At 51.8% G+C, this 16,852-nt stretch overlaps 1 protein-coding gene across 3 annotated transcripts in view; it reads left to right on the top strand.

Moving 5' to 3' along the window:
* The window catches only part of NLGN3 (neuroligin 3), a 40,609-nt gene extending 23,979 nt beyond the window's left edge, over positions 1–16,630 (top strand). For all 3 annotated transcript variants that reach the window (XM_042479717.1, XM_042479719.1, XM_042479718.1), the window contains 4 exons: positions 3,056–3,205; positions 6,894–7,079; positions 12,075–12,864; positions 13,675–16,630. In XM_042479717.1, the coding sequence (XP_042335651.1) occupies positions 3,056–3,205; positions 6,894–7,079; positions 12,075–12,864; positions 13,675–14,524 (1,976 nt within the window). In that variant the 3' untranslated portion in view covers positions 14,525–16,630. The remainder of the gene's footprint in view (positions 1–3,055; positions 3,206–6,893; positions 7,080–12,074; positions 12,865–13,674) is intronic.
* The last annotated feature ends 222 nt before the right edge of the window (positions 16,631–16,852 follow it).

The raw sequence follows: 16,852 nt of genomic DNA, 5'->3' as shown, positions 1-16,852 counted from the left end.
CTCAGCCCCCTTTTTGATCCTGCCACCCTCTGCCATGCACAGAAGACTGGGGCTTCCAAAGACATGCTGGCTTATGGGAGCTTTGCACATGGGGTAGGGGGTGGCCAAGCTCCGATGGACCCCGGTAGAGGCCAGTGATGCCAGTGTGCACTCCTCTTTCTCTATCACTTGCCGCTTGGGGACCAGCTGTGGTCATCTGTGGCTATCTGATGGCTTCTTGTCAAGGATTACAAAGCCTATGCTCCTCGGACACCCTGTACATAGGCCTAGTTGTCAGAAGGGGATTTGGCAAGAAGCAGTGGGGTTGCCATGCAAGTAGGCATGGTTCCTGGTCTGTTGCCTACAGTGCTGGGGTTTGGGGAGAGCGAGTGAGGGAATCATGCCCATACCATAATAGAAACCTTCTTTGGAAGTATGCATGCACAGGCATGTGGGCACATGCGGGCACATGGGCAGCTGCTGACAACAACAACAACAACAACAACAACAATAATAATATGTTTTATTTTTATACCGCTTTTCCGAGGTGATCAAAGCGGTTCACAGAATCAATAAAAATTAACACATCAAAAAAACCCAATAAAAATAGAACAACATGCAATAAAGACAAGCAAGATGGTGGTCGGGAGGAGGGCTTGTCTTCTTTGCAGGCAGAGGCCTGTTGTTGCTGGCCTGCTTCTCTCCCCCTCAAGATGGTGGTTGGGAGGAGGGCTCATCTTCTCAGCAGGCAGAGGCCTGTTGTTGCTGGCCTGCTTCTCTCCCCCTCAAGATGGTTGTTGGCAGGAGGGCTCATCTTCTCAGCAGGCAGAGGCTCAGACTCAGACTCAGACTCAGAGGGAACTGCCAGCACAAGAGGCAATTCTATCTCTCCTGGGGATTGGGATGGTGATGGTGAGCATGTTTGTGTGGCCAAGGTCCCAGCACAGTCTGGCGGGGGTGTTGCTTTGGTATCTATGAGAAGGCCCCTCTGCACACTGGGACTGTGAAAAGTGGCACCTCCTTGGATGTGGCTGCGCATGCAGAGCCAGTTTGGCCACTTGTGGCAGGGCAGGGATTATAGAAGTCAGAGACAGAGAGACAGGAGCCAAAAGCCCCATTAAAATCTTGACTGCCAGGATCCTCAGCTGCATGCATCCCAGACACAAGAAGCAGCCCCCTTTCCAAACCGGACATGGGCAGGCGGATTGTAAACTGGAGATCGTTCCTGAAATAGTTTACCACTTATGTGCCATTATCCTCTGGCATATGAAAACCATAGCAGACAGTCACTATGGAAGCAGGGGAATCTCTTGGAATTGTTATCTCTTGACGCTGTGTATAATATCTAGGAAATGTAGCCAGCCTGGGAGACCACAGCCACCTTTGATTCTGATTTTTAAAGAGCACATGGAAGCTCATCTCCCCCCCCCCCCCCCAAAAAAAACTCCTCTTCTCCTTCCTCCAGATCAGAATCAAGTGACACATTTCCCTTGATCGGTGGGTGCCACGTTTGCCCAGGGAGGTGCGATACGGCTGTGAAGGGCACAGATAAGCTCATTTTGAGTTATCTGACCTTAGAGAAAGCAGACGATGAGCAGGGAACTGTGAATGTTGCTAAAAATACCAAGGGAAGCCCAGACAGGGCTTTTATTTAGCCTCTCTCAGATGGCACACGCACACACACATATCTATACATTTCCTCCATTTGGATTGTCAATGATTTGGGAGTAAGGAGGGGTGGATGATGGAGCAAAGTCCCAGCTGTGCCCAATTCCTATGGCAAGAGTGAGGCATTGGCTGGAGGCTATAGTCTTTTCCTTCTGACCGGTGGCTGACCAGAAAGTAAAGTAAATGGGAAGCATTTTGCATTTCCCCCAAAGGGTCAGAGGATGGAGCCATGGAAGGGAAGCCCTCACTGAAGCTTCAGAGGAGAATGGCTGAGCATGGAGCACATGTCTTCAGCCCCGAAGGAGCTCTGGCTTCTTATGTTGATTTTTCCCTTACCAGGCAGTAGTGCCCTTGGAAGCAAATGGTCAGCCTTAGGTCTTCTTAGCAGGGATGACAAGGAAGTCCTTAGGAAGACGTTTGTTGTTATGTGCCTTCACATGGACTCCAACTTTTGTGGCAAATCTGTCCTAGGGTTTCCAGGCCAAGATTTAGTATTCAAAGAAGGGCTGCCCTGGCCTTCCTCTGAGGCTGGGAGAGTGTGCCTTGTCCAAAGTCATCCAAGGGATTTCCATGGCTGAGTGGGAATTTGAACCCTGGTCTCCCAGAGCCCTAGTCCAGTGTTCAAACCACTATGCCATACCTGCGTTCTAGAAAGATGTACTCGGTGCTAAACGTCTTTTTTCTTTTGACAGAAACTTAAAGTCAAAACAATGGCCCAGTTAAGAGGTGTCATTTTGGGGGGGCAGATGGGGTTCCTCCTATCTAATCCCCCCATATAAAGGTTGGCACTGTGTTTGTGCCGTACCCATGTGTAAGCTTCCTTATGCAAGTGGCCGGACATGTTCAGCTGATGTGCAACAAACGTATTCAGTGGAAGGTTAAGAAAGTGGAGTTGCCCACATGGTGCCATTTTGGGTTCTTGCACATTGTGCGTTGTTCTGTAGTGTCCTGCATTTCACAGTATGCATTGTTATGGAATGCACATTGTGGATTAATGCACATTGTGCATTCAGTTGTGAGTGTGGTCCACACCAATTGGGCATGGCCTGGAAAGGGAACATTTCAAGTCTTGAGTATGGTCCATGCCAATTGGGTATGTCCTGGAAGGGCAGCATTTCGAGTCTCAATTGGACTGCAATATTAGCCAAGTCCTTGGGGACTTTTTACCCTTTGGTGTGCTTCTGTCCCACCCCTCACCACCCCTAAAAAAAGTTTGGCAATCATTGGGTAGCAGCCTGAAGCCCCTACATTTGGGCTATGTGAGTACATAGGCGCTAGAGATGCAGCTGGGTTTGGAGGGGCTTGGTCTCCTTCCTTCCCCAGAAAGGGTGCCCAGGTGGCCTGCGTGGGCTGGGAGGTAAAGCAGAGGTTCTCTTCTGGTCCTGTCTCTACCTTCTCCCCCTTGCAGACATCCGAGACAGCGGGGCCAAGCCTGTGATGGTCTACATCCACGGGGGTTCGTACATGGAGGGCACGGGGAACATGATCGACGGCAGTGTGTTGGCCAGCTACGGCAACGTCATCGTCATCACCCTCAACTACCGCGTGGGAGTGCTGGGTACGCATCCTGCCATCTTTATTTCCCATCTCTGTTATGAGCCAAAAGGCTGCCAGAGTAGCAAGGTCTTTGCCTGCTGGGGTGAAAAGAGGGCAGAGAAAGGGCCAAGCCAGCCTCCCACGGGAGGGAATACCCCAGTTTTGGGAGCAGCCCTCGAGAAGGCTCTCTTCCTCATCCTCACCAAAGACGCCTGTGATGGCAATGGGACAAAGAGAAAGCTTCCCTTGAATATCTTAATGGCAAGGCAAGCTCAGAGGCCCTCTTGGCTGGCCTGAAGGCCCAAATCTCTGGAAGGAAAGGGCTTGGTTGCGGTTCCCAGGTGTTTGTGGTGGATTCAAATGGACCCTCATTCTGAACACCTTGTAGCCCCACTCTCCCATCTTTGACTAGCTTATTTTAAATGATGGTTTTAATGTTGAATTTGTTTAATTGATGTTTTAGGGGAGGTAGGTAGGGTATAAGTAGGATTATTGTTGCATTGGATGGATTTTTATTGTAATTATTCAGGTAAGTCATGAACATTTGCAAAGCCGATTTTGACCGGTGTCACCAAAAGGTCCTAGTGGGAATGTCCCCGGCTAAGGGCTGCTTTTCAAAATGGGGTGGAGAAGCAGGAGACACCTCAGCCTCTGTTTGCCCAGGGGCATAGCTACTCATGAGGATTGCCCCAGGACTTCCGCCAACAAGGGACACACCTTGGCCAGGTGCAGGGGATACAGTCTATCCACCTGGCCGGCAATCACTCCTCTTCTGAGACTGAACAAGGACAGAGAGATCTGTGTGAGCGATGAGACTTTGAGGGTTGGAGAGAGGAGAAATGGAGCAAGACTTGCCCCCAGGCTCTGGGCAAACTTTTCACCCCAGACCCTTAGCTATTCCCGCTGCTCTTGTGCCATCTCTTGCCAGCAAGGAGAGCCCCATGGGCAGACTCCCCAGAGATCATGATCCACACTTGTCTGAGAGGCTGCTTTCACTGACCTCTGCAGTGTCCTCCTCCCAGCCTTCTGTTGCCACATTTGGAGAGATTTATTTCCAAACTGGAAATTGCAAGGAGCCGGGGAATGAGCAGCAGCTGGTTGGATGTGGGGCAGGAGGAAAGATGCATGCAAGTGGGATTCTCCAAAATCTCCAAAATGCACCAAATGCATCTGGGGAAGTACACTGAAGTCTGCGAAAACTCATGCTGCCAACATCTTTCTTTCAGTTAGTCTCAAAGGTGCTACAAGATCTCTCCACGCACTGATTCTACAGACTAACAAGGCTATGTCTTTGAATTCTCCAAAATCTACTCATCCATTCCATAGAACCCTAGAGTTAAAGGAGACCTCAAGGGCCATCCGGTCCAACCCCATTCTGCCATGCAGGAACTCTGAATCAAAGCAACGCTGCCACATGCTACCACACAAGCCTTCTCCCCCAAATGGCATTCCCCCAGAGTTACTTTAATTTCTGTTGTTGGGACTACAATTCCCAGTAAGCAACCTAGGAGGAAGTCCTGGGATTCCTAGTTCAAACTGAAAAGTATCCATGCTCCACTTCTCGTCTCTCCCATGCCCAAAGGCTCATCTCCCACACAGATCTCTCTATCCATGTTCAGTCCCAGAAGTCAAGCGGCGTCTGGCCAGGCAGCTGGGCCGTATCCCTGGCTTGGGAACTGGTGGCGTTTCATTTACACCTCCTGGCGCGGCGCAGAGTAAATATTGATCTGCGGTTAAATATTGAATAAATGTGTTTACCCAACGCCACCTCCCTCCGGTGAGCGCCGCTAATGAGACACACCGGAGGGAATATCGCCTGTCCCTGCTGGGGTCCAGCCAAGACGCCTCTGGGAAGGGACACCGCTTGCCCCAGAAGGCCTTTGCGCTGCCTGCCCTGACCCTCCCTTGGGGCACTTTCCTCGACACCGGAATGGGACACTGCCCTTGTCTAATTGCAGCGCATTGCCTCTGGTTTGGGGTGTTTTTTTTGTAGGTGTGCCTGCATTAATCCCTTGGGAGAATGTTTTCATTTATTTACAGTATATATTTTTGCTAAACTGACTATAATCTAGTACAATAACATCCAAAATCCACAAAACAGTGATAACTTTATTGAGACAACCAAACTGCACACAATACACGATGCAAGCTTTCGAAGCTCCACTGGCTTTTTCTTCATCAAGCCCAGGTGTATCATACAGGAGGGGGAGAATCATAAAGGAGGAACATATATATATATATATATATATATATATATAGACAGTGTTAGTCACAGGTTTGCATTTCCTCAAGGTATTTGTGTATTGTTCTTTGGAGGGATATCCATGCAAGCAGGTCCCTTTTCCTTCTGCCCTGTGGCCCTGGGAACAAAGCCTTCCAAAGTCCAAGAGATAAAATTGAATTTCTGGTGCAAGGCCAGGAGGAGGGACCAGCTTGCATAGATATACCTCCAAAGAACACCAAAAACAACCTGAGAAAATGCAACCCTGTGACTAACATTGTCATTTGATCATTTCCCCCCTCTCCTATATGATCCTTAACACTTTTGCCTGATGAAGAAGCAGTGGAGCTTCCAAAGCTTGCATCCTGTATTTTGTGCATTTTGGTTGCCCCCATAAAGATCTCACTGTTTTGTGGATTTTGGATGTTATTGTACTTTGCTAAATGGCCAACACAACTACCCCGAATACATTGACTATAATCCAGGTTGGGATCCCAAAGGAAGTGGCTGGTTCCAAAACGGCTCTGTTCCAGAACCGGGTATGGTTCGAGGTCTTCCCGAGAGTTTGCTTGGCACTAAACACTGACTCTCATGGCTGCCCTAAGAGAAGCTTTATGGGGGATAAATGATGCAGTAGCTGTTCCATAGCAGAGAGGCATGCCAGGCTTTTGGGTGATGGGTCCAGATGCCCCTCACAGACAGGGATAGAACTGGGTCCCTAAAAAAAAAAATGAATTTTATCCCAGTTAATCCCAGCCAGTGAACCAATTCCCTACAAATGGGTATATGGCAGTCCTGGGCTAGGACACATCTCCTCCCCAAAGGAAGGCCAAAGGAAAGAGGATGCCCAATGGTTCTTCAATGCAGAAGTGTGCAAGTGTGACCCAACCCCTTCCACATATATGAGAACGGTGCAAGCAGGTTAGTAGCAGGAAAATGCACTCCTCTGATCTGTTCCCAGCCTTCATATCTTCTCCCAGCCCCAAACTGCCAAGCCAATGCAAAATAATACACAGTCGCCAATACAAATCAACCCTTTCTGTGTCATTGGATAGCTGTGAATGTTTGGCCGGGAAGACTCCGAAACCCATCTGCCTGCCCCTTCCCCTGCATGACTTTTCATCCTGTAGTCTCAGAGGCCTTCGCCAGAGATTGTGGGGGCGACCCATGCAGATCATGCCTTTTTCAAAAAATTAAATCCCATGTTTCTTTTGCTAAACGGTCTCCAAAAGCAGCTTAGAGCTAAACACGAGTACAGAGTACACTGAGTAGCCAGTTGGAAAGATCTACTAAAATAAAATGAAACGAAGCTGGAAAATCCTTTTAGCGGGAAGATCCGGTTACATGGCCCCAAACATGGGGAAGAGTCTGGCCTGGATCAGACCATCTTGGGAAGCCTTGGCTTGGGCCTTTGGCGGTGGCGAGGGGCAATGGGAGGAGGACAGGCCTGCCTCGCCTTGTGCCAATGAATTGTTTGCTTGCCCCACAGGGTTCCTGAGCACTGGGGACCAGGCCGCCAAGGGCAACTATGGGCTCCTGGACCAGATCCAGGCGTTGCGTTGGATCAGCGAAAACATTGCCTTCTTTGGCGGCGATCCGTTGCGCATCACCGTCTTTGGTTCGGGCATCGGCGCTTCTTGCGTCAGCTTGCTCACACTCTCCCATCACTCTGAAGGTAAGAGAGCATCCTCTCTAAAGCTTAGAAAACGTTACTTTGCACGTGGAGGTTTTGCACTCCAGCTCCCAAAATCCCCAGCCAGTGATTTTGTTATAATCCAGTGATTCTGCTATACAGTGATTTTGCTGTAATCCCACCTCGACCCGCAGGGAGAGGCAGGAAATATAATTTTTGTTGTTGTTGTTGTTGTTATTATTATTATTATGGGACCTAGAGTCCAAATAAATCCCACAAAGTGACATTTCCAACTGGGGATGGAGGAAAAACAGGGTGTGCAATGCAGAAATAAAGCAGATTGACGCCCGCTTTGATTGCCATGACTCAATGCTATGGGATTCTGGGGTTTGTGGGGTATTTAGACTTCCCTATCATGGTGCCCCACCAAACTATAAATCCCAGGATCCTTGGAAGGATGAGAATGGGACCCTCCTTAGCAGTTTTGGTCCTATAACTAGTAGGCACCTTTGTCTTGGCCAAGACTGAAGGAGAAGCAAGGCTTCTGTGAATGCTTCAAGAGAGAATGTCTTTTTGCTTACTGTTCCAGCAGATATATATTTGGTGCCACATGCCAATGGATGCATTTGGTCCGCAGTTGCATAAGCGGAGTTCTGCACATGTAACCTTATCACACTCTTGTTGCTATTTCTATGCTAGAAGAGCCATTCAATCTATTGGATTTGTCTCTGGGTTAGCTGACCGTTCCACAATTGATTCAGTGGGTCTACTCTGGAAAGGATTCCAGCCACGCAGTTGTGCATGTCTTGGATGGCGCATGAATATTTGTCAATACCTTCAACGTCCTGCTTAATTTTCTGGGATTGCAGAAACAGTCCCTGAACATGTCACTATTCCCTCATTGCACCAAGGTTTGTTTAGTGTTAATGTCAGCACTTAGTTTTAGACTAGGGCCTAATTTGCACTGCAGAAATCATGTAGTTTGACACCGCTTAAACTGTCGTGGCTCAATACTATGGAATTCTGTAGTTTTGTGCGATATTAAACCTTCTCTCTGTGAGAGCACTGGTGTCACAACAAATCCCAGAATTCCATAGCATTGAGACACAACAGTTAATGGAGTGTCAATCTCCATTATTTCCGTAATGCAGATTAGACCTAGGAGTGGACTCCTTGCTCAGCCATGGAGATCCGCTGGGACATTTTGGCCAAGTCGCCTTCTCTCAGTCTCAGAGAAAGGCGATGGAGGCAAACCTCTTTAAGAAATCTGGCCAAGAAAACTCTAGGAGAGGCAGCAGAGTGTAGTGGTTTGAGTGTTGGACTAGGGTTTTAGGAGACCAGGGTTTGGACCCCTGCTCAGCCATGGAGACCATGAGCAAGTCACTTTCTCTCGGCCTCAGAGGATGGCAATAGAGGCAAACTTCTGAATCAGTCTTTCCAAGAAACCTCTAGGATAGGGTTGCCCTAAGTCAGTGTCAGCCTGAAGGCACAGGAGAACAAAGAAAGATAGTGTGGGGTAGTGGTTTGAGTCCTGGCCTAGGACCCTAGGAGACTAGGAATCCCTGCTCAGCCATGGAAACCCATTGGTCACTCTCTCTCATCCTCAGAGGAAAGCCATGGCACAACTCCAAATAAATCTGGCCCTGAAGAGCCTAGGATGGAGTCACCATTAGAGTCAAGATGAAGGTATAGGGCAGCAATGGGAGAGAGCCTAGCATCTCCACTGCTGCTTTCTGTCTCTTCTTCCATGCCAACTGCAGTCTTGAGGAAGAAGGCAAAAGCATTTTGCCTTTCCCTTGCTGGGTCTCCAGAAATGCCATGCGCAGATATGTGCATGTTTGCAGAATGCATAAAGCGAGCCTGGTTTGTATGTGGAGACGGCTCCATCAATCTATGGTCTCACTTGGCATGCTGCATATTTGGGTAGGGAAGGGAAGGGGCGACCTTAGTCAAAGGATGCTCCTTCCTGCATTGCTCTCAGGATTCCCTCTGGATTTGGATCTGCAGAGCAGAGGCCTTCCTTCCTTCCTTCCTTCCTTCCTTCCTTCCTTCCTTCCTTCCTTCCTTCCTTCCTTCCACCCCAGAGATGCTCATGAACCAGCGCAAGCCCCCCTTTGCCTTTGCTGCTCCTGCTGCCGCCGCTGCTGCTGTTGTGCAGCCTATAAAAAGCTCCCAGCTCAGGCTGGAGACTGATTTGCCAGCAAATGAAGCTGGCAGGAACATGCAGGGCTGCAGCCGCCCTCGGGGACAAGGGAATAAACAGGCTTCTCTGAGCCAGCCAGGAGAGAAAAGACAGGGAGAGAGAAAGGATGGGTTCAGATAGGAGGGCACTGAAGGGGGGATTTGCTAATGGTAGGGAATGGGGGGCTGGCACTGGCAGTTTGGGGGGAAGGAAGCGGGAGCGAATTGCTTTTCCTCTACTGCTGCCAGAAGAGTATTTGTTCCTCTGGTATTGTGTGTCCATGTGTCTCTGTATAGCGGGAGCCTTTGGTATCTGTTGGGGTTTGGTTCCAGAGTCCCAAAATCTGCAGATGCTCAAGTCCCATTAAGATGGCTGTGATTGCTGTTGTTGTTGCGTGCCTTTGTTTCTTATCATGGGTTATGCAGAGGGGAGTTGCTTTTGCTCTCCTGAGGCTGCGAGCATGAGACTGGCACAAGGTCGCCATGTGGGTTTCCATGCCCGAGCTGGGAATTGAGCCCTGGTTTCCAGAGTCACCATCCAACACTCAAACCATTATGCCCTTTCTACTTGAGGAGTGTATTGGCCACTTTGGGAGAATGAGATAGCAAGCAGACCCTCCCTAGCAGACCCCAAGCGGCTGCATTTGGGGTGTTGTTGTTGTTGTTGTTTATTCCCCTTCCCAACAACCTGAGCCTTGAAAAAGACAAGGTTACAGGAAATGCAAAGGAAGGTGCGTGACTGGGGGTGTGCTTGTGAGGAAAAGCACAAAGCTGTCAGCGCCACATCCAAAGCGGCAAAGGCCGCTGGGGATGAGTCACCGAGTTCAGAGCACCAAGCGAAGGGATGTGTGAAGTGGCACGAGGGAGGGAGAGGCACTCCCGGCCTCTTGGTCTTTGCTTAAAAGCAGCCCGAAAAGAGAGCCCTATCGCTCTGGTAGGATTTCACTCGCTGCCTGGAACACGAAGCCCTCAAAACTAGGATCATAGAGTTGGAAGGGACCCCCAAGGGTCATAGAATCATAGAATCCTGGAGTTGGAAGAGACCCCCAAGGGCCATCCAGTCTGACCCCCCTTCTGCCATGCAGAAATCACAATCAAAGCATCCCAACTGAAAGATGGCCATCCAGCATCTGTTTAAAGACCTCCAAAGAGGGAACTCCATCACTCTTTGAGGGAGTACTGTATATTCCACTGTTGCTCAGCCCTTACTGTCAGGAAGTTCCTCCTAATGTTGAGCTGGATAAGACCAACTTTCAGCTGCATGTTGCAATTAAAACTGGCATTTTCTCTGTGATTCTTTGCTGGATGTCCTGGCAGATATCAGTGGGACTCATGGCATGACAATGATTGTGAGGGGAATGTGGGCACGAGGGGGTAAAGAAGGTCATCAAAGGATGAAGTAGTTGGAAGAGGGTTGTTGGGGTTTTGCAAAGAGAGGAAGAGGACAAATGTAAACGGCTCTCTCTCCCTGACCCCACTTCTTCAGATTTACAGCGAGGGGGCATTTTGTCCATCATGTGCGAGGAGACTGAAGGAAAACAGGGATGCCTCTGCTCCTGTGCATGGTTTGGGGTGATGTCCTTGCAAGGGGCCAAGCCAAATTCCTGGCCCGGCTGAAAAAAGGCTGCGCCTCTGCCTCTGCTGCGGTCGGAGAAGGGGGTGGAGGCGGCGTTTCCTGGGTCCCTTTTGTATTCCGAGGATGTGCGCCGTGGAAAAGGGCCTTGGCGCCCGGCCCGGCATTCCTCTGCCAGCCCCAGGACCTTTGTGGGCCCGCTTCCTAGGCCTGCGCATCCCCTGCCCGCTGGTGTTCCTTCCAGCAGAAAGGCCTCATTGTGCCACTGCGGGGGACGCGCCGCTTTGCCCAGCCCACGTTGGCACATTGCGGGGCCCAGCTGGGCAGGAAGTGAAGGCGGCTCTCCCTGGCGGCAGCAGGGTTTGCAGGGTTAACAGGGACCAGGCTTAACCCCCAAGCTGCTGTCCATTTGGACACGGTGGAAGAGACAGCTCAGGGCCAACAAGTCCTCCCTGCGTCCTTCATTCATAGAAGCCTGGCAGGCTGGGTGGGAATGGGACCCAGAGTGTGCCTCAGTGGTGTTGCTGGCACCATATTAATGTACTCTGTGGGTGTTTGTGTGCATGCATACATGTGTGTGCACATGGGGGGGGGCATCTTATGCCAATGCCACCAGCCCAGAATGCCCTACATTCAGGAACAGAAGATGCCAAAGTAGTTCTGCTCATAAGTGAGGCAGCCTCCACCTTTCCTTCTCACCTTGTTTCTTGGCGCATCTGTGGCATCGAGTGACAAAAGAGAAGTTGTCCTTGCATCTTTGTTTGTTGTTGTTGTGTGTGCCTTCAAGTCATTTCTGACTTATGGTGACCCTGTCCTGCAGTTTTCTTGGCAAGGTTGGTTCAGAGGAGGTTTGCCACCGAGCCAGAGAGAGTGTGATTTGCCCAAGGTCCCCCAACGGGTTTCATGGCCAAATTGGCAATCAAACCCTGGTCTCCAGAGTCATAGTCCAACGCTCCAACCATGATGCCACACTGGCTCTTGCTTGTTCATTACTCCTTCCATATGCTGCTTTTTGCAAGAGGAGAAGCACCTCTTTTGTTCCACAGAGGCTAGGTTTGATTGCCAGTTCAGCCATGAAGCCCACTGGGTGACAACAGGATTTCACCCCCCCCCCCAAAAAAAAAGTCCTGAAGGCATGGTCACTGTTGTATATCTTTGCAGCTGTGTCTCTCCAAAGCTACGCTCCTTCCCAATGGTGGTGCAAGAAAGTGGAGGGACCTTAGCTGCATTTCAAAACTTGATGTGGCATTAACTTCTGGCATTGCATGTGTCCCCCACCCTAGGTCTCTTCCAGAGAGCCATCATCCAGAGTGGCTCTGCGTTGTCCAGCTGGGCTGTCAACTATCAACCAGTCAAGTACACCAGCCTGCTGGCCGACAAAGTGGGCTGCAACGTGCTGGACACGGTAGACATGGTAGACTGCCTGCGGCAGAAGACGGCCAAGGAGCTGGTGGAGCAGGACATCCAGCCGGCCCGCTACCATGTGGCCTTTGGGCCCGTCATTGACGGAGATGTCATCCCTGACGACCCAGAGATCCTGATGGAGCAGGGGGAGTTCCTCAACTACGACATCATGTTGGGCGTCAACCAGGGTGAAGGTCTCAAGTTCGTGGAGGGGGTGGTGGACCCAGAGGATGGGGTTTCAGGCAGCGACTTTGACTATTCTGTCTCCAACTTTGTGGACAATCTGTATGGCTACCCGGAGGGGAAAGACACGCTGCGTGAGACCATCAAGTTCATGTACACAGACTGGGCCGACCGGGACAACCCGGAGACACGCCGCAAGACCCTGGTGGCCCTTTTCACTGACCACCAGTGGGTTGAGCCCTCGGTGGTGACCGCCGACCTCCATGCCCGCTACGGCTCCCCCACCTACTTCTACGCATTCTACCATCACTGCCAGAGCCTGATGAAGCCACCCTGGTCAGATGCGGCCCACGGGGACGAGGTGCCTTACGTCTTTGGGATCCCCATGATCGGCCCCACCGACCTCTTCCCCTGCAACTTCTCCAAGAACGACGTCATGCTGAGCGCCGTGGTCATGACCTACTGGACCAACTTCGCCAAGACAGGGTAGGTTTCTTCCAAAATGGGAGGACTAATGGGGTTTAGGACTTATTTTTGCAGGGTTTACACAGAGACGGGGGACTGTATAATAGCTGGGAGGTTCTCCTGCCTGCCTTCCTGCCTATTGTGCAGAATGGCATTATAAAAGGATGGCGCTTTTTCCAGTGCTGAGGAGGCATGGCTCATAGTTTTGCAATGTTGCATCAGATGGAGATCCCACATTCACCAGTCTCTAGTTAAAATATGAACCTGGCAGCCTGAGTGGGGAACCTTTTGCAGCCAAAGGGCCAAATTCTCTTTCACAGAAGTGCTCCGGGACCACATTCCAGCAAAGACGAAAGGGGACCAAAAACAGCAGCTATATTTTAGTTTCCAAGTCTTTGCTGCTGGTAACGAAGCCTTGGGAGAATTGTGCCAACCCAAACTTTGGTCTTCCAGATGTTTTAGCTCCCAGAATTCCTCAGTATTGGCTAAGTAAATTAGGACTTCTGGACATCAAAGTCCAAAACATCCGGAGGACCAAAGTTTGAGAATCACTGGTGTTGACTTCTCAGAAAGGTCGGTAAAACACCATACAAAACCTGTGAAACTCAAGAAAAGCCCCATTAGGAAGCCCAGACTCTGGACTGCCACTCTGTGGGCCTCAGCTACAGCAGTCAGCAATCATGGGAACCGTTGTTCCTAACACCTGGAGAGCATTGAGTTGCTTGCCCTCCCTTCGTAGTCATTTTGCCCTTGGCACCTGAGGGTCCGTTGTGGCTTTGTGTTGCTGATGGTGTTCCCTCCCTCTACCCCCTGCCCCTCTTTCTCTGCCAGGGATCCAAACAAGCCGGTGCCCCAAGACACCAAGTTCATCCACACCAAGGCCAACCGCTTTGAGGAGGTGGCCTGGTCCAAGTACAACCCCCGGGACCAGCTCTACCTGCACATCGGCCTGAAGCCCCGGGTGCGGGACCACTACCGGGCCACCAAGGTGGCCTTCTGGAAGCACCTCGTGCCCCACCTGTACAACCTCCATGACATGTTCCACTACACATCCACCACCACCAAGGTGCCGCCGCTGGACTCCACCCAGAACTCGCACATCACCCGCCGGCCCAACGGCAAGGCCTGGAGCACCAAGCGGCCGGCCATATCTACCGCCTACACCGGCGAGGGCTCCCAGGAGAAGTGGAACCCGGAGCAGGAGGGGGCTGGCACGCTTCTGGTGGAGAACCCCCGGGACTACTCCACCGAGCTGAGTGTCACCATCGCGGTGGGTGCCTCCCTCCTCTTCCTCAACGTCCTGGCCTTCGCCGCCCTCTACTACCGCAAGGACAAGCGGCGCCAGGACACCCACCGCCAGCCCAGCCCCCAACGCGCCACGGCCACCAACGACATTGGTCATGCTCCGGAGGAGGAGCGGCCCTCCCTGCAGGCCAACCAGACCCACCATGGTGACTGCGAGGCAGTGGCCCCCCACGACGCCCTCCGCCTCACCGCCTTGCCCGACTACACCCTCACACTGCGCCGCTCGCCGGATGACATCCCCCTGATGACGCCCAACACCATCACCATGATCCCCAACTCCCTGGTGGGGCTCCAGACCTTGCACCCCTACAACACCTTCGCTGCCAGCTTCAGCAGTACGGGGCTGCCCCATTCACACTCCACCACCCGGGTATAGCCGCCCGAGCGCCCTGGCACTAGCCCCACGCATACCCCCCACCCTCACCGGAGCTGGCGCAGCGGGGGTCGGACGTGCGACAAGCTCCCCCACCTCCTTCCCGGGCCTCTTGCTTCCTCTCGGGGGATTTCATTTGTATCAAGTGCTTTGACTCTCCCGGCGCTGGAAGGCGGGCAGTGGAAGCTCCCTCAGCAGCTGTGTGGAGCGTAGCCCCCAGCAGAGGAACCCTCTCCCCCACATCTGAAAAGCTCAAGCCGCTCCGAGTGCCATTTTGAACTTTGGTTCCTTCTGAGTCTTGTTGGATAATGCGCAGAAGGAGAGGGGCTGATCCGACAGGTCTCCCCTCTTGTCTCCAGGAGCCACACGGCCCTATCTGGTGAAAGGGGACCCCAACACGTTCCCCAAATGCCAGTCATTCCCTCCTTACCACTAAAGACGTATCAATCAAAGTGCCATGGGGGAGGGAAAAGGCTCTCTGTGGGCTGCGCTGTCTCATCGAGGCCCTTGCTGGAAGTGACTGGTGGCACCATCATGTCCACTCAGCCTCCCATCCGAGGGGAACAGGTACAGTATGATCCTGGGTACCCAGAAAACCCCAGTGCCAGGCCCCGCATATCCCTTGGGCTCAGTGTGGGCCCAACGGATGCTCTCTTGGTGCCCCCCCACTCCTCCCCACCTCACGCTCTCCATGTTGCGAAGAAGAAGAAAGAAGAAGAAACCGTTTTTCTGTCTGTCTCCTTTTTTGTTCCTTTCCAAAAGACGTTTTTTTAAAAAGCAGATCTTTAGTTCTTTAAACACTAACGGAAAGACGCCGTGTTTTGTCCTTTGTAAAAAATTTTAAACTAAGTGTTCTTGATAAAAAGCCAGTTAGAGACACGTATACACAGACACGCTCCACACACCCCACATATACACATACGTGCGCTTCAGCCACATCTGCGCCATGGGCCCCTCCACTACCCATTGACCTGTGTGCCAAACTGAGAAACCAGCAGACATCCTCCAAGGTGGGTGGCAGTGGCAGCAAACATGGCAGCCGCAAAAGAGCAGCCTGCAAGACCCTTTTGTATTTTTTATACGCCCTTCTGCTGCCACTCCTGTCTGTCAACCAACCTGCCACTCAACCGGCGCTCCACAGAGATGTGGAAATGCCCTGGCATCCTCCCCATCTTGCTGCCATCCTCGTTGCTCCAACCAGTCCGCCCTACTTCCTCTGACATCTACTGTGCCAAGTCTGTTGTAGGTTGACCCCTCTTTCAGGTTGGCCAATGAGACTCCCCTTCCTCATTCCTTACCCCCAATGCCCGACCCCCTGCCAGCCCCAATCCCATCTCCTTGCGCCTAATGGTGCAACAGCATCTTGGCTAGGCAATGCCGGTGGTGGGCAAGCAGAGCCAAGGGCAGAGGGGATCAATGGAAGAAGGGTGGGGTAGCAATGGGACTTGGAGCAGTCTGAAACAGGAAAGGGGAGGTGTTATGCTCACGCACAAAACGGATAGCAAATCCACTGCAAAATACAGATTTTTTCAGGATGGGTGTTGGAAAAGGTGTGGGTTGCAAGATGGCTGCTGGTTGGAGGGGGGGGTGATGGGACCAGGGGGCTTGGGGATGGCAGCTCAGGGCTGGCATTTGGGGAAAGATCAGACTTGGGGATGGAGGTGATGGGAAGTGGAGGGGGCCAGGTGTCATAGCCCTGCCTGGGCCAGAAACGGTGGCAGCGGTGGCAATGGCAGGGCTGCAAAGGGCAGTGGACACGAGGGTCCTGTACACAAGGTCATCTTGGAAGGGGAAGGCTGGGGGGCTAGGACTGAGATCCTTTGGGGAGGGAGCAAGGGAGGGAAGGAAGGGGTGAGAAGCCAAAGTGTTGCGATCCGACTTGCCAAGCAGCTTGAGTGTTGAGAGAGAGCTGGACGGGTGCTGCCCCCTGACATCCCTGGCTGGGTGACCCCAAGACCCTGCCCAGGATGGTGGTCTCAGTTTGCAGCAGACAGGATGCGGGCAAAGCAGGAAGAGCGAGCGGTTCTGGCTGAGAATGTATTTAAGCAGTCCTGTCACTCACCTGAGCAGTGGAAAGAATTCCAAAATAAACTGGAAGGGGTATTTTTAGCTGTCTGCTGTCCTGTTTGCTTCTTGCGGGCATTGTGTGTGTGTGGGGGGGGGGTATGCCATTGGAGAAAGTGAGGCTGTGCAGTCTGTCTCTCTTGCCATGCAGGGAGATGCCTAGCAAGGGTTATGCACCCCCTCCATGCCTGCATGCATGTCCCTTCCCTGGGCTTCATAGGGTTGGAAGGCACCCCCAAAAGCTGCCTGGGGGTCAATCCTTTTCTA

This window comes from Sceloporus undulatus, chromosome 7, assembly GCF_019175285.1.
Source record: "Sceloporus undulatus isolate JIND9_A2432 ecotype Alabama chromosome 7, SceUnd_v1.1, whole genome shotgun sequence".
NCBI classification, from domain to species: domain Eukaryota; kingdom Metazoa; phylum Chordata; class Lepidosauria; order Squamata; family Phrynosomatidae; genus Sceloporus; species Sceloporus undulatus.
This window is presented reverse-complemented; position numbering and strand designations above follow the sequence as displayed.